General features: G+C 43.3%; 1 protein-coding gene across 1 annotated transcript; it reads left to right on the forward strand.

Moving 5' to 3' along the window:
* Positions 1-2,542: 2,542 nt before the first annotated feature.
* On the forward strand, positions 2,543-19,158 carry RPE65 (retinoid isomerohydrolase RPE65). Its single transcript, XM_048859996.2, has 14 exons — positions 2,543-2,641; positions 4,390-4,472; positions 6,525-6,675; positions 7,993-8,100; positions 8,208-8,349; positions 10,988-11,135; positions 11,494-11,575; positions 12,050-12,182; positions 12,302-12,441; positions 14,344-14,473; positions 16,205-16,319; positions 16,418-16,512; positions 16,616-16,727; positions 18,863-19,158. The coding sequence occupies exons 1-14, from the start codon at positions 2,631-2,633 to the stop codon at positions 19,012-19,014; spliced, it is 1,602 nt and encodes a 533-aa protein (XP_048715953.1). The 5' UTR covers positions 2,543-2,630; the 3' UTR covers positions 19,015-19,158.
* Positions 19,159-20,825: the final 1,667 nt, after the last annotated feature.

Genomic DNA, 20,825 nt, shown 5'->3' on the forward strand with positions numbered 1-20,825 from the left:
GCTAGGAAGAGACATCATCCATGGCACAAGGCTGGGGAATGGAATTAGTAGCAGACAGATATGGGAAGTGGTCAATGCTAAATCAGAATGGGATGGGAAGTGGATCAGTAGCAAAGTTGCAGACTCACTAGGAATTAATAATTTTATTAAGATGATGTTGAAGTAAAAAGAAAACGGTATAGAGTTCAAGCATAGAAGTTTCTGGTTATCAGGGAATAAGGTACAGATTATCAAGGGGTGTGAAATTCTGTTTAGGAACATGTGGCGTAAGGAATACATAATCTGCAATCTTCCCCGATTGGGGGTAAAAGTTTAAAAGGTCAAAGTACAGACATTGAGATATGGGGGTATGTTGTTCATATAATGGCTATGTTCAGGTGTGGAGTATAATGAGTGGATACGATGATGAGGATGGATTTACCCTCATTTGGTGGGATTTAATGTTCAGAGAGTTTATGGTTCCAGTTTATATGGTCCAATGGAAAAAGTCTCTCAGTCCCTTTCCCATAGTTGATGCATGATGTTGTACCGGCTCACACCTCCTGGTACTGTCAGTGGCCGGTGATGTGTTTGATGTAGATGTCCCTGGACCATCGGAATAGCTACATAAGATTATTATCTAAACACTTGTAAGCAGAATCAGGATGAGCTCCACCCTGACATCTGGTGGTGAGTTGTGGCAAGTTGTGGAAAAGAACTTCAGGGGCTGATCTCATTTGCATAGGCACACCCACCCCGCCTAGCATGAACCCATAGCTGCCCAAATGGTCACTTTGGCTGCTGTGGGATCCCCAGTTTCTCTGTTATTGGGGCAGGAAGAGTAAATTCTTATTATCCTGATTATGTGAATCAAGGACAGTGGAACTGTACTTGGCCTTTTGTTATGATGGAGGGACTCGACATCAACTAAGTAGCACTCGCTAGGCCAGGGACATGGGTTCCAAAACTTAGTGAATGGAGAGAGGCTGGGGACAGGTATTAATACCTGGTGGTATGGGCCCCCTGGTGAGGGCCTTACATGCTAATTGTACTTCCTCCTCTCTCCACTGTGGAATATCAGAGCTAATGCATACGATGAAGTGAGCTGTATGCTCAAATAAATTTGTTAGTCTCTAAGGTGCCACAAGTACTCCTTTTCTTTTTGCGAATACAGACTAACATGGCTGCTACTCTGAAACAGAGCTAATTTTGATTCCATTAGGAGTCTAGTTACAGGCTGCTGAGCTGAATTCACTTTGGGCCAATGGTGCACCAGCACTGAGGCTCCCCTACTACAAGCTGAAATCACAAAAGAGCTAAATTTACTAAGAGCTGAAATCACTGAGTGTTGTGTTAAATAGTGGGGGGGCCTGAAGATATATTGTGGAGCAGTTCGTGGGACGGCTGGCAGAGCAGAGCAGCTGGTGGAGCAGAGCAGTTTGTGGGACTGCTGGTGGAGCGGAGCAGAGCCCCATGGAGAGTTGGAGCACTTGGCTTTGGACCATGTAAGGTGCCCCTTAACACTCCCTCCCCCCCCCCCCCCCCATCTCCAACCAGGTTGGGAGGTAAAACTCTGCAGATAAACTTTTGAACTCTGGAGCTACACTGACCAGGGACAGAGACTTTTGGGTTGTTGGACTTTTGGGACTTTGGATGACTTTGGGTTGCTGGACTCAAGAACCAAAGGGAAAGGACACGCCCCAATTTGCTCATGGGTTGTGTTATGAATCATGTTGGTGGTGTTTCCCCAACATAATGCCATATTGTTTCTCTCTGTTATTAAAAGGCTTTTGCTACACTCAGACTCTGTGCTTGTGAGAGGGGAAGTATTGCCTCTTGGAGGCGCCCAGCGGGGGTGGTATATATTTGTCCCAGGTCACTGGGTGGGGGCTTGAGCTGATTTTGCATTGTGTTATTGGAATGGAACCCCTAGATACTGAACCCGGCCCTTGTTGCTGCCAACTCTGACGGGCAGAAGGGTTACACACGGATATTGCACTTTTTATCTATAGATATTAAATGGCTTCACATTTAAGGATAAAGTGAAGTTATCCTTCTTTTACAGACAGGGTCACAGATGCAGAGAAATGAAGGGACTTCCCCAAGGTCACACACAGCAGGTCAGTGGCAAAGCTGGGAAGAGAATTCATGATCTCCTGATGCCTGGTCTAGTGCCTGATACACAGACTCCCTGGAGGGGAGAGAGAGAGAGAGAATTCTTTGTCCCTCAGGTGTGCATTGGGAGACTGTTTCCTTGCGGCTCAGATCCAGCAGCGCCATGCACAGAGCCAGTCTTAGTGGTGGTGGTAGTGAAGGGCAGAGCACATTACAGACTGTGTGATTCAAATGCACTCTCTTTCCCTTCTTATTTCTTTGTAATCCATTTCTGCTTGGGAAGGAATTAAGTCTCTGGAAAACATTCAAAGACTTTGTTGTGTGAACAGCAATACAAATAAATAAAGGGTCAGGAGGATTTCAGTGGTGAAAGCAACTTCTGTTCCCTGGTACAAGCTAATTGGTTGGGATGATTTCCTTGAGGCTATAACTCCCTTCAGTGGGACTTACCACTCATATAAATACCCAGCACACAGCTCTGACTTCCACACTCCGCAGTTGGCTCTGGAAAGCTCAAATCCTTGATCAGGGAGAAAATGTCCAGCCAGTGAGTATCCCTACAGGCTTTTCTCTGGACTAGAGACTTGGTGCTTATTATTAATGTAGTAATTGTATTACAATAGCCCCCTGGAGGCTCCGTTCTCAGGCAGGGTCCCTTTTTGTGCGAGGCACAGTACAACCAGAGTAGCAGATCGTTCATGCCCTGAATAGCTTACTTTCTAAGTAGAGGAGAGGACACAGACATGCTGGGGGGGAAGGAAGGCAAGGGAGATAAAGCACATGAGCGGAGGGAGCAATGTAATAGGATGCAAATATCAAGTTAGTGCCACAATTCTTTGATTGCTTGTTTTAAACTTATTTGGTGGAGTTTTGCTGGGAGGGAATTAGCTAACCAGACAGACAAAGGAAGGGAGATGGTACTAAGGGAAGGGAAGCATGGAGGGAGGCTGAAGGGAAGAGACTGTGGGGAAAGGGGGAAGCAAATAGCCAGTCAGCACAGGGGAGAGAGTTTTCACAGTGAAATCCATTGAGTGCTGATGATGCCACCAACTTCTGAAGGTGCTGGCTACAGCTGCTTATCTCTGCTCCTACTGACTGGCTCCTCCCAGGAGATTTTCTTCCCCAAATTCACATGGTTGAAGTGGGGGCGGGGGCCATATGAAGCCTGATATCAGCTCTCCCCTCCTATGGGGAGTATTGGGGGAAGGAGTTACACTGTCTGGCTCTTTCCTCCCTCCTCCATGCTACAGCTGGATCTGCTGGATTTACTAGATACCTGAATTTACCTACCGAGATTATTGCACATAGCATCTTATTGCAGCTTGTTATATTCTCAGAAATGGAAACCCACTTCAGAAGTTGCAGTATATGGGAATAATGCAGCACTCTGCTCTCCAAGGAGCAATGTGATGGTTGTCATAAGCAGGGACTGACAGGGGACCTCCAGAGCTGAAAGCTGAAAGTCCGCAACATGTGCTAAAGAGCCACACTCTAGCAGTTGGCTGTAACATACGTGCATACTTTGTGGATCAGGCACAGAGGGGGAACGTTACAGTAGCAATGAGAGAGGGTGACCAGGTCCTAGACAGCAGGCTGCACCAGAGTCAGGGAGGAATTTCAGTCTGTGTTTAGGGGTGCAGTATGTTCTGTATGCTAGTTCGGGTGTGCATACTGTTCTGGGGGGTTACAGTTGGGGGGGCAGGAGGATGGTCTGTACCTCTGGATGAGAGGGCAGGGTAGTGCAGTGCGGAGTATAGTCTATATTTAGAGTGCGTTGGACATTGTAGTCTGTACTTGGCAGGAGGAGAATCAAGTGTATGATTTTTAGCCATACACACACATTACAGTTGGCAGCAAACTATTTACCTGAGGCCTGGGAAATGGAACTTGTGACTCTTGGCACTAAAATCACAGCCCACTTCCCTGACCTCAGGGTTTCTCTACCCGTTGCCAATAGTATTACGGCTTTGCCCTGTTGTAGAGCAGCCGCCGGGGGCTGAGGCATTCAGAAATGTTAGTTCAGTTCTGATTCCCAGCAGTGAAGGCACATGATGATGCTCACTCTCTTTCTTCAAAGTCTCTGTGTTATTTTTAATCAGTTAATGCAGCTCATCAGGTTTCCCCTCAGGTCCATTCAAACCTTCATTCTTCTGAGGGCCACTGCTTCTCCTCAAGCTGATCGTGCAGCTTTGTTAAGAGTTAGTGTGAGTCAGAAATGATCCCATCTAGAAACAAAGCCCTGTAACTCTGACACATTTCCAGAGCTCTTATGTAAGCTCTCTTAAAACCTTTCAGAATTGAGCACCCAGCTGGTGGATACAAGAAGCTTTTTGAGACTGCAGAGGAATTGGCTGCACCAGTAACTGCTCATGTCACAGGTTTGTACATTTCTAATGCTTTCTTTTCACAATTCCTCGGAATCCAGCACTTCTCCCCAGGGTCAATGAATGTTGCTCATCTGATCCCAGGGTGCTGCACTGTGAGATAAATGGGTTAAACATGTCACAGGGGCAGGAAGCACAGTGGCCTGTACATCTCAGGGTAGTGGAAGCAGGTGCTTCTGGACAAGCCCAAATTCCTTTTATACCCTGTGCTGTGATCCCATCAGATCTTTTAATCAAGCTGAGTCTTTACCAGGACAGACCTGTAGGAACACCTAACAGCTGAAGAAATAGAACTGACAGTTCCATAGGTCGCACTCTTTTCTGAGAGTCAATACTGAAATAATACATGGCAAGTATGTTCTTAGGAAGCACTGGAGGTAACATCTTTTGGAGACATAAAACCTGACTTCTTGTGGTCATTAAAGATCCCACGGCATTTTTGTAAGAACAGGGATGGTAACTCTGGTGTCAAACTCCAGCTTTGAAAGCAATGATCTTCCTAAAATTGGCATTTTGCCTGTAAATTCCTCTTGCATCTTAACATGTGTGCAGTATACTTCTTCATCTTTTGTCCAGAATTATTGTGTGGTATTCAGGGGTGAAAGTAAGTTAGAGGACCTACCGGTACGCCGGAGTCCTGTGCAGGGAGCGTGGCCTCAACCGGAAGAGGCAGGGCCTTAAATCCCCGGGCCCTTTAAATCTTGATTTAAAGGGCCAGGGCTCCGGCTGCGGTAGTGGTGGCTGGGAGCCTGGGGCCCTTTAAATCACCCCTGAGCTACCAGCTGCAGAGGCAGCTGGGAGCCCTGGGGCTCGGGGGCAATTTAAAGGGCCCAGGGCTCCAGCTGCCACTACCGCAGTGGAGCCCCGGGCCCTTTAAATCACTGAGGAGCCCTGGGCTCCCAGCTGCCACCGTTACCTCTGGGCTCTGGCAGAGCTTTAAAGGGCCTGGGGCTCCGCTGTGGTAGCAGCTGCCGGAGCCCCGAGCCCTTTAAATCCCCGCCGGAGCCCTGCTGCCCGAGCCTTGGGGTAGTGGTGGCCGGGCTCCATTGGGGATTTAAAGGGCCCCAGGGCTCCAGCCGCCACTACCGCCCCGGTCCTTTAAATCCCCGCCAGAGCCCCATCGCCGCTACCCCAGGGCTCAGGCAGCAGGACTCAGACGGGGATTTAAAGGGCCCCGGGGCAGTAGCGGTGGCTGGAGCTCCGGGGCCCTTTAAATTCCCGCCAGAGCCCCACCCCACCCCTACCCCAGGGCTCAGGCAGCAGGGCTCAGGCCGGGATTTAAAGGGCCCCAGGGCAGGGGGATAGCAGCGGCTGGAGCCCTTTAAATCCCGGCTGCAGCCCCGCAGCCCCGCCGCTGCTACCCCAGGGCTTTAAATTGCCCTCTCTAAAAGCCGGTCCTGGTACGGCGCACCGGCTCTTACCGGTATGCCGTACCGGGGTGTACCGGCTTACTTTCACCTCTGGTGGTATTACTATGCAATCTTAAGTAGTTGCTGTGTTTCACCTTGGAGGAGGCTGGGTTTCAGTGGTGGACGAAGTAATCCCTATATAAAGTTGTACATCAGACTAGTTAGGTTTGTAAGGTGACTTGGAATCCTGTATAATGGAAGATCATTATAATTTTAATTGAGAATTCAGATTCATAGCTCACTCTTCTACTAAATTCTAAGTTCCTTTCATTTTTAAATCTTGAAGAGGAGGTGGAAAGAGATTGGAATTCAATAGATGTTAAAAAAAAAAAAATCTTCTACATTAAAAAACAAAATCTGCTCCTTTGCATAATAACAATTTGCTGATTTATTTTGTTCCATACTTGGCTTTATTCTAGATATTAAGTCTGCAGAATAAGAAAAAACTGATCTCAGAGATTGTGAGAGCCCAGTTTTCCTTGTGAAAATAAGAGATTAATAAACATAGGGAAAACTCATATTGAAAGAGGAATGGTGCACTTGGAATGTTTATTCTTCTCACATGACCCTTAAGAAAAACCTGTTTTATCTTGGAATTAGCACTCACAAAATTACCTCTTGATTACCTTTCTTATAGGCAGGATTCCCATATGGCTTACAGGCAGTCTGCTTAGATGTGGGCCTGGTTTGTTTGAAGTTGGTTCGGAACCATTTTATCATCTGTTTGATGGCCAAGCACTTCTTCATAAATTTGACTTTAAGGAGGGGCATGTCACATACCATCGCAGGTAAGTGCAAAACATCAAAGCAAATATAAAGAGATAAAATACAAAATGTTAGGGCCATATTCTGCCCTCTGATGCCTGCAGGATTCACCTTGACTTCAAGTCAATTAGCTGATTGTAAAATCTCTAATGCTGGGATTATTATAAATTGTTAATAATGGTAACATCATATTTATGCTTAGCACTAACATAACACTTTCCATTTAAAGATTACAGAATGCATGCATTTTTCAACTGGGTCATTTTACATATAAGAGAACGGGTACAGAAGGAGGTTAAGTAACTTCCTCAAGCTTCCTCAAGTGACAGAGCTAGGACTCATGATTCCCAGTCCCAGGTTTTAATCACTAGACAACTCTGCTTTCCTTTAGTTAACTAAAGTCCTTTATGAAAGTTGTTGCAGTGTCCTACAGCAATGGTCAAAACCCTGTAGTTTAGCCTCTTGTTAGTGCAGAGTTTTGGACCATTAATGTAGAACACTCTTGTAGTTCTTGGGGTTCTGTGCTTGCACCCAAAATGTACTGCCACTTTATATTCAACAAAGTATATAAGTATCTGTTTCAATTTGGCAGGATCAACATTTGTTTCATATTGAAGGTCCAGATACTTGACTGGCATCCAAGCTGATCAATCTAGGATACAAGATGATTAGGGCTGGTTGAAAATTTTCCATTGAAAGATTTTTCAACAGTAGGCATTTTTAGTGGAGAGAGTCTGTTTTCCTTGAAGTGTGTGTGTGTGTGTGTGAGAGAGAGAGAGAGAGAGAGAGAGAAAACCAAAAACTGAACATTCTATGGATTTTGGTCAGGCAAAATCTGCCAAAAACCAAAAAAGTTCAAATCTTTTTTATTTTAAAAAAGAATTCAGTTTGAGGGTTTGTTTTTTGATGAAATGTTGAGATTTTCCAAGGAAAAAACATCTGTCCAATCCTGAATAGGACATGTGAGCTTCCAAGGAAGACATAACTGATGCCATTCCAGAAAACCACTAAGAAAAGTCTCAAGTCTGCAGTCCTTAGGCAAAATTCCCATTGAAGTCAAAATCTAAGAGGGGTTCCAGCTTTACCTGGTCATCAACTTCCCAGGTGTTTCCCATGTCTGAGCATTTGGGGAGAGAGAGAAGCAGGTTTCAGAGTTATATACCCTTGAGATGTGACATGACCCTCTTGATTGCAGAAATATGTTATGAAACTCAGCTCTTTTAAACTTCACATCGAGTTTCATTTAAATATTTTAGGGATTAGTAGTTTCATTGTATAACACTGTAGCCACTTTTGTCGTCATGTCCATTACATCCCTTCTATTTCTTGGCTTTCTCTAGGTTCATTCGGACTGATGCTTATGTAAGAGCAATGACTGAGAAAAGAATCGTGATAACTGAATTTGGCACCTGTGCTTACCCTGATCCATGCAAGAACATATTTTCCAGGTGACTGAGAGTTGCATGTTGTAAAAGAGTGACATGTTTTCGGTGTTATGGTCTGAAAGCCCCACTGCTAGGATATCATTGATCATTTGTTGACTTTGTTGGCCCAGGTTTTTTTCATACTTCAGAGGTGTGGAGGTGACTGATAATGCCCTGGTCAATGTGTACCCAGTGGGTGAAGATTACTATGCCTGCACGGAGACCAACTTTATCACCAAGATTAACCCAGAGACTTTGGAGACAATCAAGCAGGTAGATATTTATACTTAGTCTTCATTTTATTTGTAATTCCTCCACATTTTTAAACTCTATCAGTAGCACATTACAGAGGGTAAGATCCAAGGTATTACCTGGAATGGGCAGTTTTAATAAAGATATCAACTAGCTTGATCATTCATTTATTAAAGTGGTTCTGAGGCTTCATGAAAAATGGGACAATGTTCTCTTTACAGCATGCTGCTTACATCATGCTTGCAGATGAAAATAGCATCTTTGTTTTAAAGAGTTCTGTCTGCTCCTCTTATTAATTCCTCCCTTGAAATCAAAGGATTCTATTAAAATCCTGCCTTACAAACTATGACCAAAGTGCATCTTCATGTACAAAGTAGACACTTGTGCAGGTGAGGAGTGTGACTGGGATCCATGACCATGGCTGATGAGAATTGAAAGCCCAACTCTACAGATAACAGCGATGTCCATGGGTCTATTCACAGCAGAAAGCAATATGCCAATCATGTTTGCAAGACTGGGCCCTAAGTTAGGTGCATCTGCTATCGATCTGTCTAAGTACTTATACACTGTATTTGCTAAGCACCTCAAATAGCAATGAATTTACCGCACCTCTTTATTATTATTATTAATTATTTATTATTATGGCTGGCTTAAAATTTTCAATTGAAATTGTTTTTCAATGGAAAATTGGGTTTTCACCACAAAATTACTTGTTTCATAAAAATGTGTCTGCTCTCATGGAAAATGTCATTTTATGTCAAAATATTCTGGCCCAAACCTAAAGTTTTCAGCTGAAAACTGAAAGAGTTTGGCTACAAATGAGCATTGTGGTACCTCATAGAAGCTGTAGTTTGCTCTTCGTGGTCCCATTTCTTCTAGGGGCTGGGATCCCCAGTTGAACTATATCTCTCATAATGCACCATAGCCAGGCACTCCATGTTCCACAGTTCTCCTCACAAAAAAGTGAGACTCTGAGGCGTTATGGGAGATGTAGTCCAGTTTGGGGTTCCAGCCCACACAGGAGAATAGGGATATGAGGTGCATAGCTCCCATGACATACTACAACCCACATTTGCAGCCAGCATCTTTTGGTTTCCAGTTTTCACCAAAAACTTAAAGCTTTTCCATGGACATTTTGCCTAAAATTAATATTTTTTGTTTGTGTCAAAAATGTTCATGGGGTAAAAAAAACTGGACCTGTTCTATTATCCTCTTTTTGGAGATGGGAAACTGAGACACACACACAGACTGAGGCTGGCAATTTTCAAAGGATTCTCAGAGTTGAGTGCTCAAAATCCAATGACATTCAGTGGGTGTTGGGTGCCGTCCTCCCTTCGGTGATTTGTCCACTCAGGAAGTCTGGGGTAGATGTCCCAGTTCAGTGCCTTTATCCCAAGGCCAACCTCCCCAGGGCCGGCTCTAGGCACCAGCTAAGCAAGCTGGTGCCTGGGGCGGTGCTGCTGAAGGGGCGGCACTCCAACTGTTCTTGGGGTGGTACTCTGGCAGCAGCCCTGGCGGCAATTCAGTGGCAACACCTCTCCGTTGTTTCCCGCATCGGCAATTCGGCGGCGACTCTTCTGACTCCCGTCTCGCCGTCAGCAGCAATTTGCCGACAGCTCCCTCCGATGTTCCTGTTCTCTCCAGCGGCGACGTATTCGTCAGGTTTTTTTTTTTGGCTGCTTGGGATGCCAGAAAACGTAGAGCCGGCCCTGAGCCTCCCTATAGGACCTATTTGAGTAGCATGGCAAAGAAGACATAGCTAGTGAGCATTCCTTAGTATGAGCCAGTGACTGCCATGGAGTCATGTGCTAATGGTGTCCCAGTGGTCTGGTAACAGGGCAAAATGTTCACTGGACACACAATTGCACTGCCTGTCTCTGGCCCCCCAAGTGGAGCCATCATTGTGCTTATTGGCTTGCTGTCTATTTTGCCAGGATACTTGGTTTTTGTAATGGCTGTCAAAAGAACAATATTCCTGTGCAGCCTCCTGAAAATCTGAGTGCATGAGCTGATGCAGACTTTGCAGACTCTGGAAAGTAGCACCAGAGTTCAAGGTGAAGGGAGCTGCTTTAATCTTTGACATTACAATCAGGTACCCTCACAACCATTTATACCACTGCAGCATGGAAGTATGAGCACACCTCCATTTTCACTCTCTTCTGGCACTCCATTCTACCCAATCCCCAATTTAGCTCATAAAGGGACTACAGCAGGGTACAATTCACATTTCTATGTCAAGGCCGAAAAATTGAATCTAGTGTGTTGTTTCTTTGATCAGAGCTAGAGGTTTTGGGAAGGATTCTGATCCCCCAAGTGGAGGAATGCAGAACTGTCTCTAACCTGAATGCCACCTTCAACAGCTTGCCCGTGAGACATCAAAGCTGTTTTTTATTTTTAAACTCTTTCCCTTTGGACCCAACAGTTCTACATACAGAGTTCCTCTTGACTTAAATGGGAGTTGTGTGCATGCCATTGCTGCTATTTCTCTAAATATTTGTAGGTAATTTACCTAGAGGTGTGAAACAAGAACATTCCTTACCTAAAATAACAGGACACTCCCAAGCCAAGTATTTCATTACATTCATAATGATAAGTAAATACCTCCTCCAGAAAAGCTTGTGATTCACCCCAAGTCACCTCTCTCTCTCTCATTCTTCAGGTGGACCTTTGCAAATATGTTTCAATCAATGGCTTGACTGCTCACCCCCATATTGAAAATGATGGGACGGTTTATAACATCGGCAACTGCTTTGGAAAAAATTTTGCAATTGCCTACAATATTGTAAGGATCCCTCCACTGCAAGCAGGTTAGTTTATGTATTGCTTAAAAGCAATGTCTGTGCCCTTCAGACATTCATGCTGTAGGAATCCCTTCAGGTGCCGAATTAATCTGTCACCTTTGAACGTTGCATCATTTTTCAGTATTCAGATGATTTTTTTATTTGATTTTTTTTCTTTTCTGTCCCTTCCTTATCTAACTAAAATTTTTATAAGAAACTTTTTACAGATGTTGTTCTTTAAAAAGACAGTACATGTTATTTTCAGAAAAGAATACTTCTTGTGTTAAAGGCCAAAAACCTTCCTAGCTAACATTTTGTTGCATTGGGTTACTGAGCCATTCTTGGGGCTGCTTCCATAATCATTTAAATACTATTTTTATTTCAGACAAGAAAGATCCAATGAACAAGTCCAATGTGGTTGTGCAGTTTCCTTGCAGCGATAGATTTAAACCCTCGTATGTGCACAGGTAAATTGTAGGCCATTTCTTTCAACAGCACAGTGAAATATATAAACCAGTTCTGTATGCAGAAAAGTGAGACTTTTTCTTGCTGTGAAACCTGTATTTCATACCTTTGAGCCACATTTGAAAACAGCCATTTCTAGCAGAGAACCCACTGTCATTTATGCAAATAACACAAAAGGTACAACTGTCCTGTAATGTGGACAGATATAGTTTGCACAATGTTTGATTGGTTTTTTTAAACTGGTTTATTCAAACATTCTTTCTGTTTTATACATGGGAAGCAAAACTGCTAAGCATGCAGTAAACACCAGCTAACATTAAGAATCTGCAGAAATCAGGAGGATTATGTTCCAATAACATCCATAACTTTTAAATGCAGCAGCCACTATTTGACAAGCCACCATTCTGTGTATAAACATACTTTTGTCAGAAATCACCACAAACAAACTTACAAGCTCCTACTGTATTTCTGAACAGCTTTGGGCTGACTCCAAACTATATAGTGTTTGTGGAAACACCAGTGAAAATTAACCTGCTCAAATTCCTTTCTTCTTGGAGTCTGTGGGGAGCCAACTACATGGATTGCTTTGAGTCTAATGAAACCATGGGGGTAAGTGAAATTGCATTGCACTGTTACATACCGGCCTTCTAAATGAGAGGTTGTGTCATGGTAAATATACCTTCACTATTTCTCATGTACGAAAAGCAAAATGCTTCTTTGTTTTCCAGGTCTGGCTTCATGTAGCAGATAAAAAAAAAGGAAAGTACCTCAATATTAAATATAGGACCTCGGCCTTTAACCTCTTCCATCACATTAACACCTATGAAGACAATGGATTTCTTATTGTGGATCTCTGCACCTGGAAGGGGTATGTGAGAGCGCTCGAGTGATTGCCCACAGGGCTATTTGTAAATACAGTCTAGAAATGTGCTGAGAAATCGTGTATTGAGAAGGCAATGGGATGGGCAACCTAGTGGGTCTTTCCTATATCTAATTGCTATGATTCTGGGCCTGACTCTCTGTGATTGACATTAGTGAGATTTTTGTCATTGTCTTCAATCAGAGTACGATTGTACCCCAGGAATGGATGGATGATTTTGTCATCCAAGGCTATAAATCCATTCTGACTGAAAAAATATCTGGCTGGTCTGGATAATCCAGCAGCAAGTTTGTTTTCTAAGGAACCAGGGATAACCACTACACTAAGGGTATGTCTACACTGGAAATGCAAGTCGACCTATATTAAGTAGAGTTAAAGCCACTGCAGTAATTATTGTGGTAGTGCATATCCACACTACCCTCCTTGGGTTGGTGGTGCACGTCCTCACAACGAGCATTTCCACCGACCTAAGAAGGGCAGTGTGAGGAGCTGAGAGCCCTGCCAGGAGCCCAGCTGCCCCACAGGCTCCCGGGCTCCTGGAAGGCTGCCTTCCCCTCCCCTACCCCCTGTCTGGTCCCAGTTGGGAGCGGGGAGAGCTGCCCAGTGCTTTTCCCCTCCCTGTTCCCTGCTGGAAGCTGCCCCAGGCTTCTTGCCCCCAAGGAGTGGGATCTAGCTGCCCTGGCTTTTTGGGCTTCCCATGCCCCCCACTGGCTTCCCACCAGGAGCAGGGCAGGCTTGTCAATTTCATGGCTCATCCAGCCATGAAATTGACAAGGCTGCCTGACTCCCAGCAGGCAGGGAGGTCTGAAGCCCCAGCTGCCTTATGTCATCCTAACTGTGTAGTGTAGACCAGCCCTTAATAATTTTGACCTGGAAGTATCTAACTGTAATCAGTTTTAAAGCACAAAGCTAAAGTGACATCTGCTCATAAAGTACTGCCATGCTGTGATCTGGTTAAGGGAAATAAGTTGGCAGACTCTAATTTTTTTTTAATGTATTTATTTATTTATTTATTGTTCAAGCTAAAAAATAACTTGGTTTCAGGGAAAATGTTAATTTTTAAAAGCAAAATATTATTTTCCTGAAAGTAATTAGAATGTTGTGGCTATGTGACTGTTTCGTTACAATACGTAAAAAATCTTTCTTTTTTGACATCTGTTCCTGCAGGGGAAACACAGCCCCGGCACTCAGCTATTAGCAGTGAAGTAAGACTCTGATCCCCCAAGCTGACCCTCAAGTGGAAATGGGATCTGTCTGCAGGGAATCAGCTTCTAGGGTCAGAGTTTAAAGCAGGACCTGATTTTCAACTATCTGCTTTCAGAATGTTCATACTGATCACTTTTGGTTTACACAGATATTCAGTTACTAGTGTGTGTGGAGGATTTTGTGAAGTTTTAATAACTTATTTACCAACGCTTTCAGTTCATTGTTAGCTTTAGTAAATGGTATTAATTGTTCAAATACCTCTGCTACTGCTAGTCCGATGGGCACAAGTCTGGATTAATTTTCTTAGGGTGATAGGCAATAGTCACAGAAATACAGAAATAAATCTGTCAGTATAGACTTTAACTTTCCAGCAGTGATTCTGCACCATGGACACTCAAAACTTCATGGTGACACCAAGTGCAAAAGTGGGATTCTCCTGCTCCAAAATCAGCTAACTTGTATGGAGCCTGTGACATGCAGCTGAACAGTTCTTAATTCCGTCCAGTAGAGGGCAGTGTTGTGCACACACAACTCTTCCCCCAAAGAACACTGCATCAGGAGCCCTATCAGACCTTCCTGTTCACTTGTTGCAGGTGTGGGAATGAACAGATGCATTTTGAACTCGTCTCTCTAAAATGACACACAATTGTTCTGGTTCTTATTTCTGATTCTGTCTTTGTGCAGGTTTGAGTTTGTTTACAATTATCTGTACTTAGCCAATTTGCGGTCCAATTGGGAAGAAGTGAAGAAACATGCAGAAAAAGCTCCTCAGCCTGAAGCTCGCAGATATGTCCTTCCCTTAAACATTGACAAGGTAACAGTTTGACTAGGCTATGCATATCTGGAAGTTTAACTACATTCAGTTCTCTGAAATGCTACAGCCTGCATGGCTCCTGCAAATCTGTTGCAGACTGTTTCCCGTGTAACTTAGTTTAAATTTCTTTTGAAGGAAAAACCCCTTAAAAATCTGTCTTCATAGAAATAGAAAACCACCCATAACTTTCTAACAGTGTCTGTCCCACAGAAAGTTCCCATGTATTGCTTTCCAAGATAGAGAAGTGCAAGGTGTAAGTGCAGTTCTTCTATGATAGGGTGGTTTCCAGGAGCTGTAGTGTGTTGATTGGAGGTGGGTGAATAATTTGTCAGCCATCTTGTTTGCTAGCGTATTTGCAGAGAGCAGACACGGCTGGAGTGAACTTTCTGGATGAAATCCATTCCCACCCCCTGGTCTGGTGTTGGGATTCTGACACATGACCAGCCTCAACACAAGGTTTGTGGCCTCTGAATTTACAGACCAAGCAGCCTGTGTTGAACAAGTTTGTCCTACTGCTCCCTTCTAAGCTACTATATTCAGAGAAACAGCAGAGAGGTGCTGGAACAATTTTTATAGTGGGGGGTGCTGAGAGCCTTTTAACCAAACTGTAAATCTTGAATCTAATGGAAACCACTTTAAGCCAGGGGTTGCAGCTGCACCCTAAGTTCCAGCACCTACGGCTGCAGAGCTAATTTCCCTGGCAAACAGAGTGCCGAGGTCCATTGTGCATCTGCTCCTCCTGTGGCCCCCACCCCACTTAGATTTTGTAAAGCAGGGGCCCTTACATTTCACCCTTATAGTTCTAGATGATTTTTAAAACTAATCTTTGCTCTCAATCCTGACTGTGTTGAGAACAGACCAGGGGTGACACTTCCAACCAAGTAAATTGGCCTAAAAGCAGTGAATTTCAGTGGCACTATATATCATACACCTCATATAATTTAATTAAAATATACATGTACATATGTTAGCAGTTAATTACCTCAGGATAACTTTAGGGAAGATTTTCAAGAAGAATTAGGCCCCTGTGTTCCATTGCCTTTCAGTGAACATTGGGTACCTACCTTCTCTTTGTGAAACCTCTTCCCTAAGGACCAGCGGCCTGATTCTGATCTCATGCCAATGTAAATCCATTGGTTCCTGATTCACACTTAAGTAACAGACCAAAATTTGGCCCCAGGTTTCTCTCTTTGTTTTCATTCTTTTAAGGAAAACAAAATGTGGATTTTGCTCATGATCAGATATAGTGCAGCAGAGCCTCCCAAATTTACACTAGCCAATGGGAAACCCATGTGAATTTGCGAGTTGTAAAAATGAGCCAGTAAATCCAAATTGAAAAGTCAAGGATACTGAACTGCAGGTTGTACTTTGCTTATTTGTTTTGGGAACTATATCTTAGTTTCAATTATGTCCTGAGACTTCATAGTATGCTGGGAAACATACAGCTATATGTTTTGTAAAACTAACAAAATCTTGTGGAGATGAGCTCTCATCAAAGCACCTTGCTGTTAAGTGTTAACTGAGAAATGGGAAGAGACAGCCATTTTGTGTAGGTGAATTATAAATTTTGCTGCTTAGCAAGGTTCTGCTGTACATCACTAACTGCATTGCTGGTGTTCAAAGAAAATAAACATTAGACAGTGTGTGGTGCAAAAGTGCAGAAAATAAACAGAGTTTGGAATTGCAGTTGTTCCTTTGTTCCTCAAAAGTGGTTGCTTCTCTTTGTTCTAGGCCGACACAGGTAAGAATTTGGTCACCTTGCCCTACACAACAGCAACTGCAACTCTGCACAGTGATGAAACAATCTGGCTGGAACCAGAGATTCTTTTCTCTGGGGCTCGCCAAGGTAAGATATTAAATCTGAACCTCAGCCATAGGCAGCAAAAGGAGTTTACTAAATCCGAAACCCACTAATCCCAGAAAATGTGTGCTCTCATTTTCTAGCCTTTGAGTTTCCACAAATCAATTATAAGAAATATGCTGGAAAACCCTATACATACACGTATGGCCTTGGATTGAATCACTTTGTTCCAGACAGGGTAACTATTGATATTCTAATGAGGACATGTTTGATTTAAGGCATGTTATCTTAAGGCAAAATTAACAAGGAGCCGTACTGAGATGATTTTTCTCCCTTTGCAGCTTTGTAAGCTGAATGTTAAAACGAAAGAGACTTGGGTGTGGCAGGAACCAGATTCATACCCATCAGAGCCTATCTTTGTTTCACATCCAGACGCCCTGGAAGAGGACGATGGTAAATGATCTTAGGTTATGTTTACTTTTGCTCAATTAGATTTTTATAAGTTTGAATCCACTGACCCAGGGACCCAGAGCTATCTTGAATGCCAAGTCCTTTAGAGGGACAGTCAATAAATTGCCAAGTTAAAGAGAGAGTGGTTTTCATTACTGTGAAGCAAAACTGTCTAAAACAATTGGGAGGACTTTCTGAATATAGAACAGAGGCCAAGACTGACGAAGCAAGAGTTTGAGGGTATTGTGAATTTGTCCCTCCTCTTGAGCATTTCTATCAGGAATTACAATATTAGACGCAATTCCAATAGCAGAGTTTTATGAAAGTATAAACGTAAGAACAAATGTTGGTTTAGTCTTAATGTTGGGGGAGGAGTGAATTTCGTGGTTGTGTCAGTGTAGGATGCAGAGCACCAGTTTGCACAAGGCATAGTGCAAGCTGGCTCTGGGCAGCTGCACTCTTGTGCACCAATACTGAGCATGAGCAGCAGCACGCGTAAAGGTAAGGAGCTATCCCAATGGTTTCCTGTATCATCCTGTCTCCCAAAATATGGTTAAAAGACATTGGGTGAAATCCTGACCCCACTGAAGTCAACAGCTAAACCTCCCATTGACTTAGTGGGTGAAATTTTGATTCCATTTATGTGCTCAATTCACGAAAGCACTTACGCATATCCTTAACTGCTATTTACTTAAATGGAACTTAAGCACACTCTTGCATGCTTTCTGGCATTAGGTGAACATTGACTCTGGTTCAGTGCTTACATTTTTACAGTCTTTGTCCCAAGACTTTTGACATTGTTCTTTGATGCTGCAGCAACTGTCTCTGCCCTCACGAGTCACTGATCATTTTTTGGTACCTTAGTGACTCTGTTTTCCATGCCTCAGATTTTTTTTTCTTTGCACCAGGTGCTTGTTTCTCATGTTCCAGCACTCCTGTGGCACTCTGCTGTCAGCATGTGGGCTTAATGTACCAGTGCCTGAGTTTAAGGACACTGGCAGCAGTTCCTGCCACTTGTATGGAGGCAGATTGAAAATCAGTGAAGAGGGCTAGTTGGACTCAACGGAGTGATAGGCAGAAGGGAATAGGGCCCTCTCCTGTCTCATGCTCTACCCTACTTTGAGTGGCTGCTAAAAAAAAAAAAAAAAATCTTAAGAGGTAGGGGAGTTCTGCCCATCTCACACGTCAGCCCAGAAGTGAAGATCAGAAAAGTAGAATTAAAGTAGGGCTATGACTTTGTAACGGAGATCATGGAAGTCACGGAATCCATGACTTCCAGAGACCTCCATGACTTGAGCCCCCGGCACCTTGGAGCTGCAGGGTCCCAGCCAACCTTGGTGACTGGAAACTTCAGGCCCAAGCTCCCAGCAGCAGAGGGCAGCAGGCGTGCCTCGCAGCTCCCAGTCACTGCGGGTGGCAGGAGTGCTATGCAGCTCCCGGTCCTGCAGGCGGTGGGGGTGCCTGGGATCATGGAGCACCACAGCCAACAGAGGTGCCCTGGAGCTCCGAGCCAGAGCCACTGCAGGTGGCGGGAGTCCCCTGAGCTTGGAGTTACCAGTGGCATGGGGACCCTGCAGCTCCCCATTTTGTCATGCATATTTTTAGTAAAAGTCACAGATAGGTCATGTCTTCCGTGAATTTTTCTTTATTGCCCATGACCTGGCCATGACTTACTAAAAATATGTGTGACAGAAATCTTAGCCTTACTTCTAGGGCAAATAATTTTCCCTTTCTACTTCTAATATGATATGAACTCTGAGGGTCAGTTGTCACAGGATCTTGCAATATCATTTTTATGGTCATCTTTAGAATAAAGCCCTGCTTTGAAAACATTTTATACACTGGGCTGGAGCTGCCATGCTATAGCGAACCTGCCTCAGAAATCCAAAAAGCACTGGGTTATTGGAAAAGCAAGTAAAAATCCAGAATGCTTTCTGAAGAGGAAAAGCCTTTTCCTTTCAATAGCAGTTTCATGGCCTCCATGCTTTTAGTAATAGCTGTGCTCTGCCAGGATTCTGGAAGTAACTGATAGTTCTGCCACTTGGAGGTTAGTGGGTGTCCAAGTGAGAGCCTAGTGAGTTACCTTGAAGGCCATGTGCTTTTTGTTGATATAAATCATATTTACTTCTGCTTGCTAGGTGTCGTTCTGAGTGTGATTGTTAACCCTGGAGCAGGACAGAAGCCTGCCTATCTACTGATACTGAATGCAAAGGATATGAGTGAAGTTGCCAGAGCTGAAGTGGAGATGAATATTCCTGTTACCTTCCATGGAACGTTCATAAGATTGTGACTATTCTCTTCAGTGTACTTATTGTAATTTGCTTTTTTGACTTTGAAGATACATTTCTAGTTACAAAAACTCAAATATTCTATGTTCCTTCAGTGTCTTTTGATTTGTAAAACTCATTAAGACTGAGAATTTCATTTTTCTTGATGTTTGTGGTATTGTTTTCTAGCTGTGTTGGTCCCAGAATTTAGAGAGACATGGTGGACTACATAATATCTTTCACTGGACATCTTCTGTCAGCGAAAGAGACAAGCTTTCAAGCTGCACAGCACTCTTTAGGTCTGGGAAAGGTGCTCTGAGTGTCTCGGACCTAAAGAAGTACTGTGCAGCTTGAAAACTTGTCTCTACCAACAGAAGTTGGTCCAATAAAAGATATTACCTCCCAGTCTCTCACTTTTCTTGATGGTCACTTAAGTATTCTCTCATCAGATTTTTCAGCCTTGCAAAATCATCAACAGGATTTTAAAACAAGCAGCATTGAGCATTTTAAAACTTTAACTCTGTAAAGAACCTTTCTTTAAACTTTGGGGCAGAGATGCACTTGAAACAGTACTATGTGAAATTCAGTGTGTTGCAGAGTCTAAACATCAGTGGAACAAGCTCGAGTGTCTTCTAATGACTTTATGAGGAGGCTATTTTATCCTGTATAAAAATGTATTGATTTGACTAAATTCCAGTTCACTGTATTAGCTTTTTAAAACCCAATGTTTTTGAGTGGGGCCACCATAAACTCATTCAAGTTGACTACTATCCTTCCTGGGGCTGTTTTTGAGAACCAGGATCCATCTATGAGACAGTAAGTCCATGGCTTTGAGAGACAGCATTTTCTCCTTTGATGACACACTCACTCCAAAGAAATTTTGCAAGATGCAGCCAACAAAGTAACAGTTCATGTCCCAACTACACCCTTCAGTTAAGGAGCAAGTCCCCTTTCCAAACATATAGCAGCCAGAAGCAGTCAAATATGAAAGAAAATCCCCCCCCCTCAGCTTTTCTCCGAATTTAGGGAGCAGAACCTTCCAAATACTGCATGTAGCAGGATGTTTGCATAAGTGACCAAGATCAAAATCCAAACTTAAAGGAAGTTTGGACTTAAATATTGACCACTTGCTTGCCAGGGTGAAAGTACTCTTATGACTCTCAAAAGTCCTGCCAGCCTCCAAATCCAAATTTAAAATAATGATGTGCCCAGTCAGCTAAGCTCAGTGTTTGTATTTGATGCAAAGATCCAGAAGGCTATATGAAGAATAAAGCTGTTACAGTTCATAACTGACAGACTTACTAGCAGCCAGCCTCTGGGTAAAATGGCATTATTTGACACTGAATTCATGGAATTCTATGCCAGAGCTGACAAGACAGTTATGTTACATAATTAATAGTATTCTTGTTATTTAAACATTGTTTAAATTTTATTTTGCTGTTAATATTCCAGCTTTAATATTACTTTCTCAGACCCTGAGCTGAAGTAATATTGTCTGTTAAAGCTTTGTTATCCCAGAACTTGTTACAGTAATTTGTCACTATCAAAACTCCCATGTGAGATGCATTTAGCTCCTGTTTTCTTAGCACATGCAAAAGATGCAAAGAAAAGGTTTTTGTCCTCACTGTCTTCTACTCCAACAAACTTACTTCTGCTGGTGAATGATTTCAGATTGATACAACTAGAACTTGAATTTTTCTATTTGCAGAATAGGTCCAAGTCTCAGGTCAGGGGGGCTAGTTAAGTTGCCCCACATTGCCCTGCTAAGGTACCTCACATCCTATGAGGAAAGACTGAATCTAAAGTTTTCAGATACCAAATGGATTCTTGACCT

This window comes from Caretta caretta, chromosome 8, assembly GCF_965140235.1.
Source record: "Caretta caretta isolate rCarCar2 chromosome 8, rCarCar1.hap1, whole genome shotgun sequence".
In the NCBI taxonomy this organism is placed as follows: Eukaryota; Metazoa; Chordata; order Testudines; family Cheloniidae; genus Caretta; species Caretta caretta.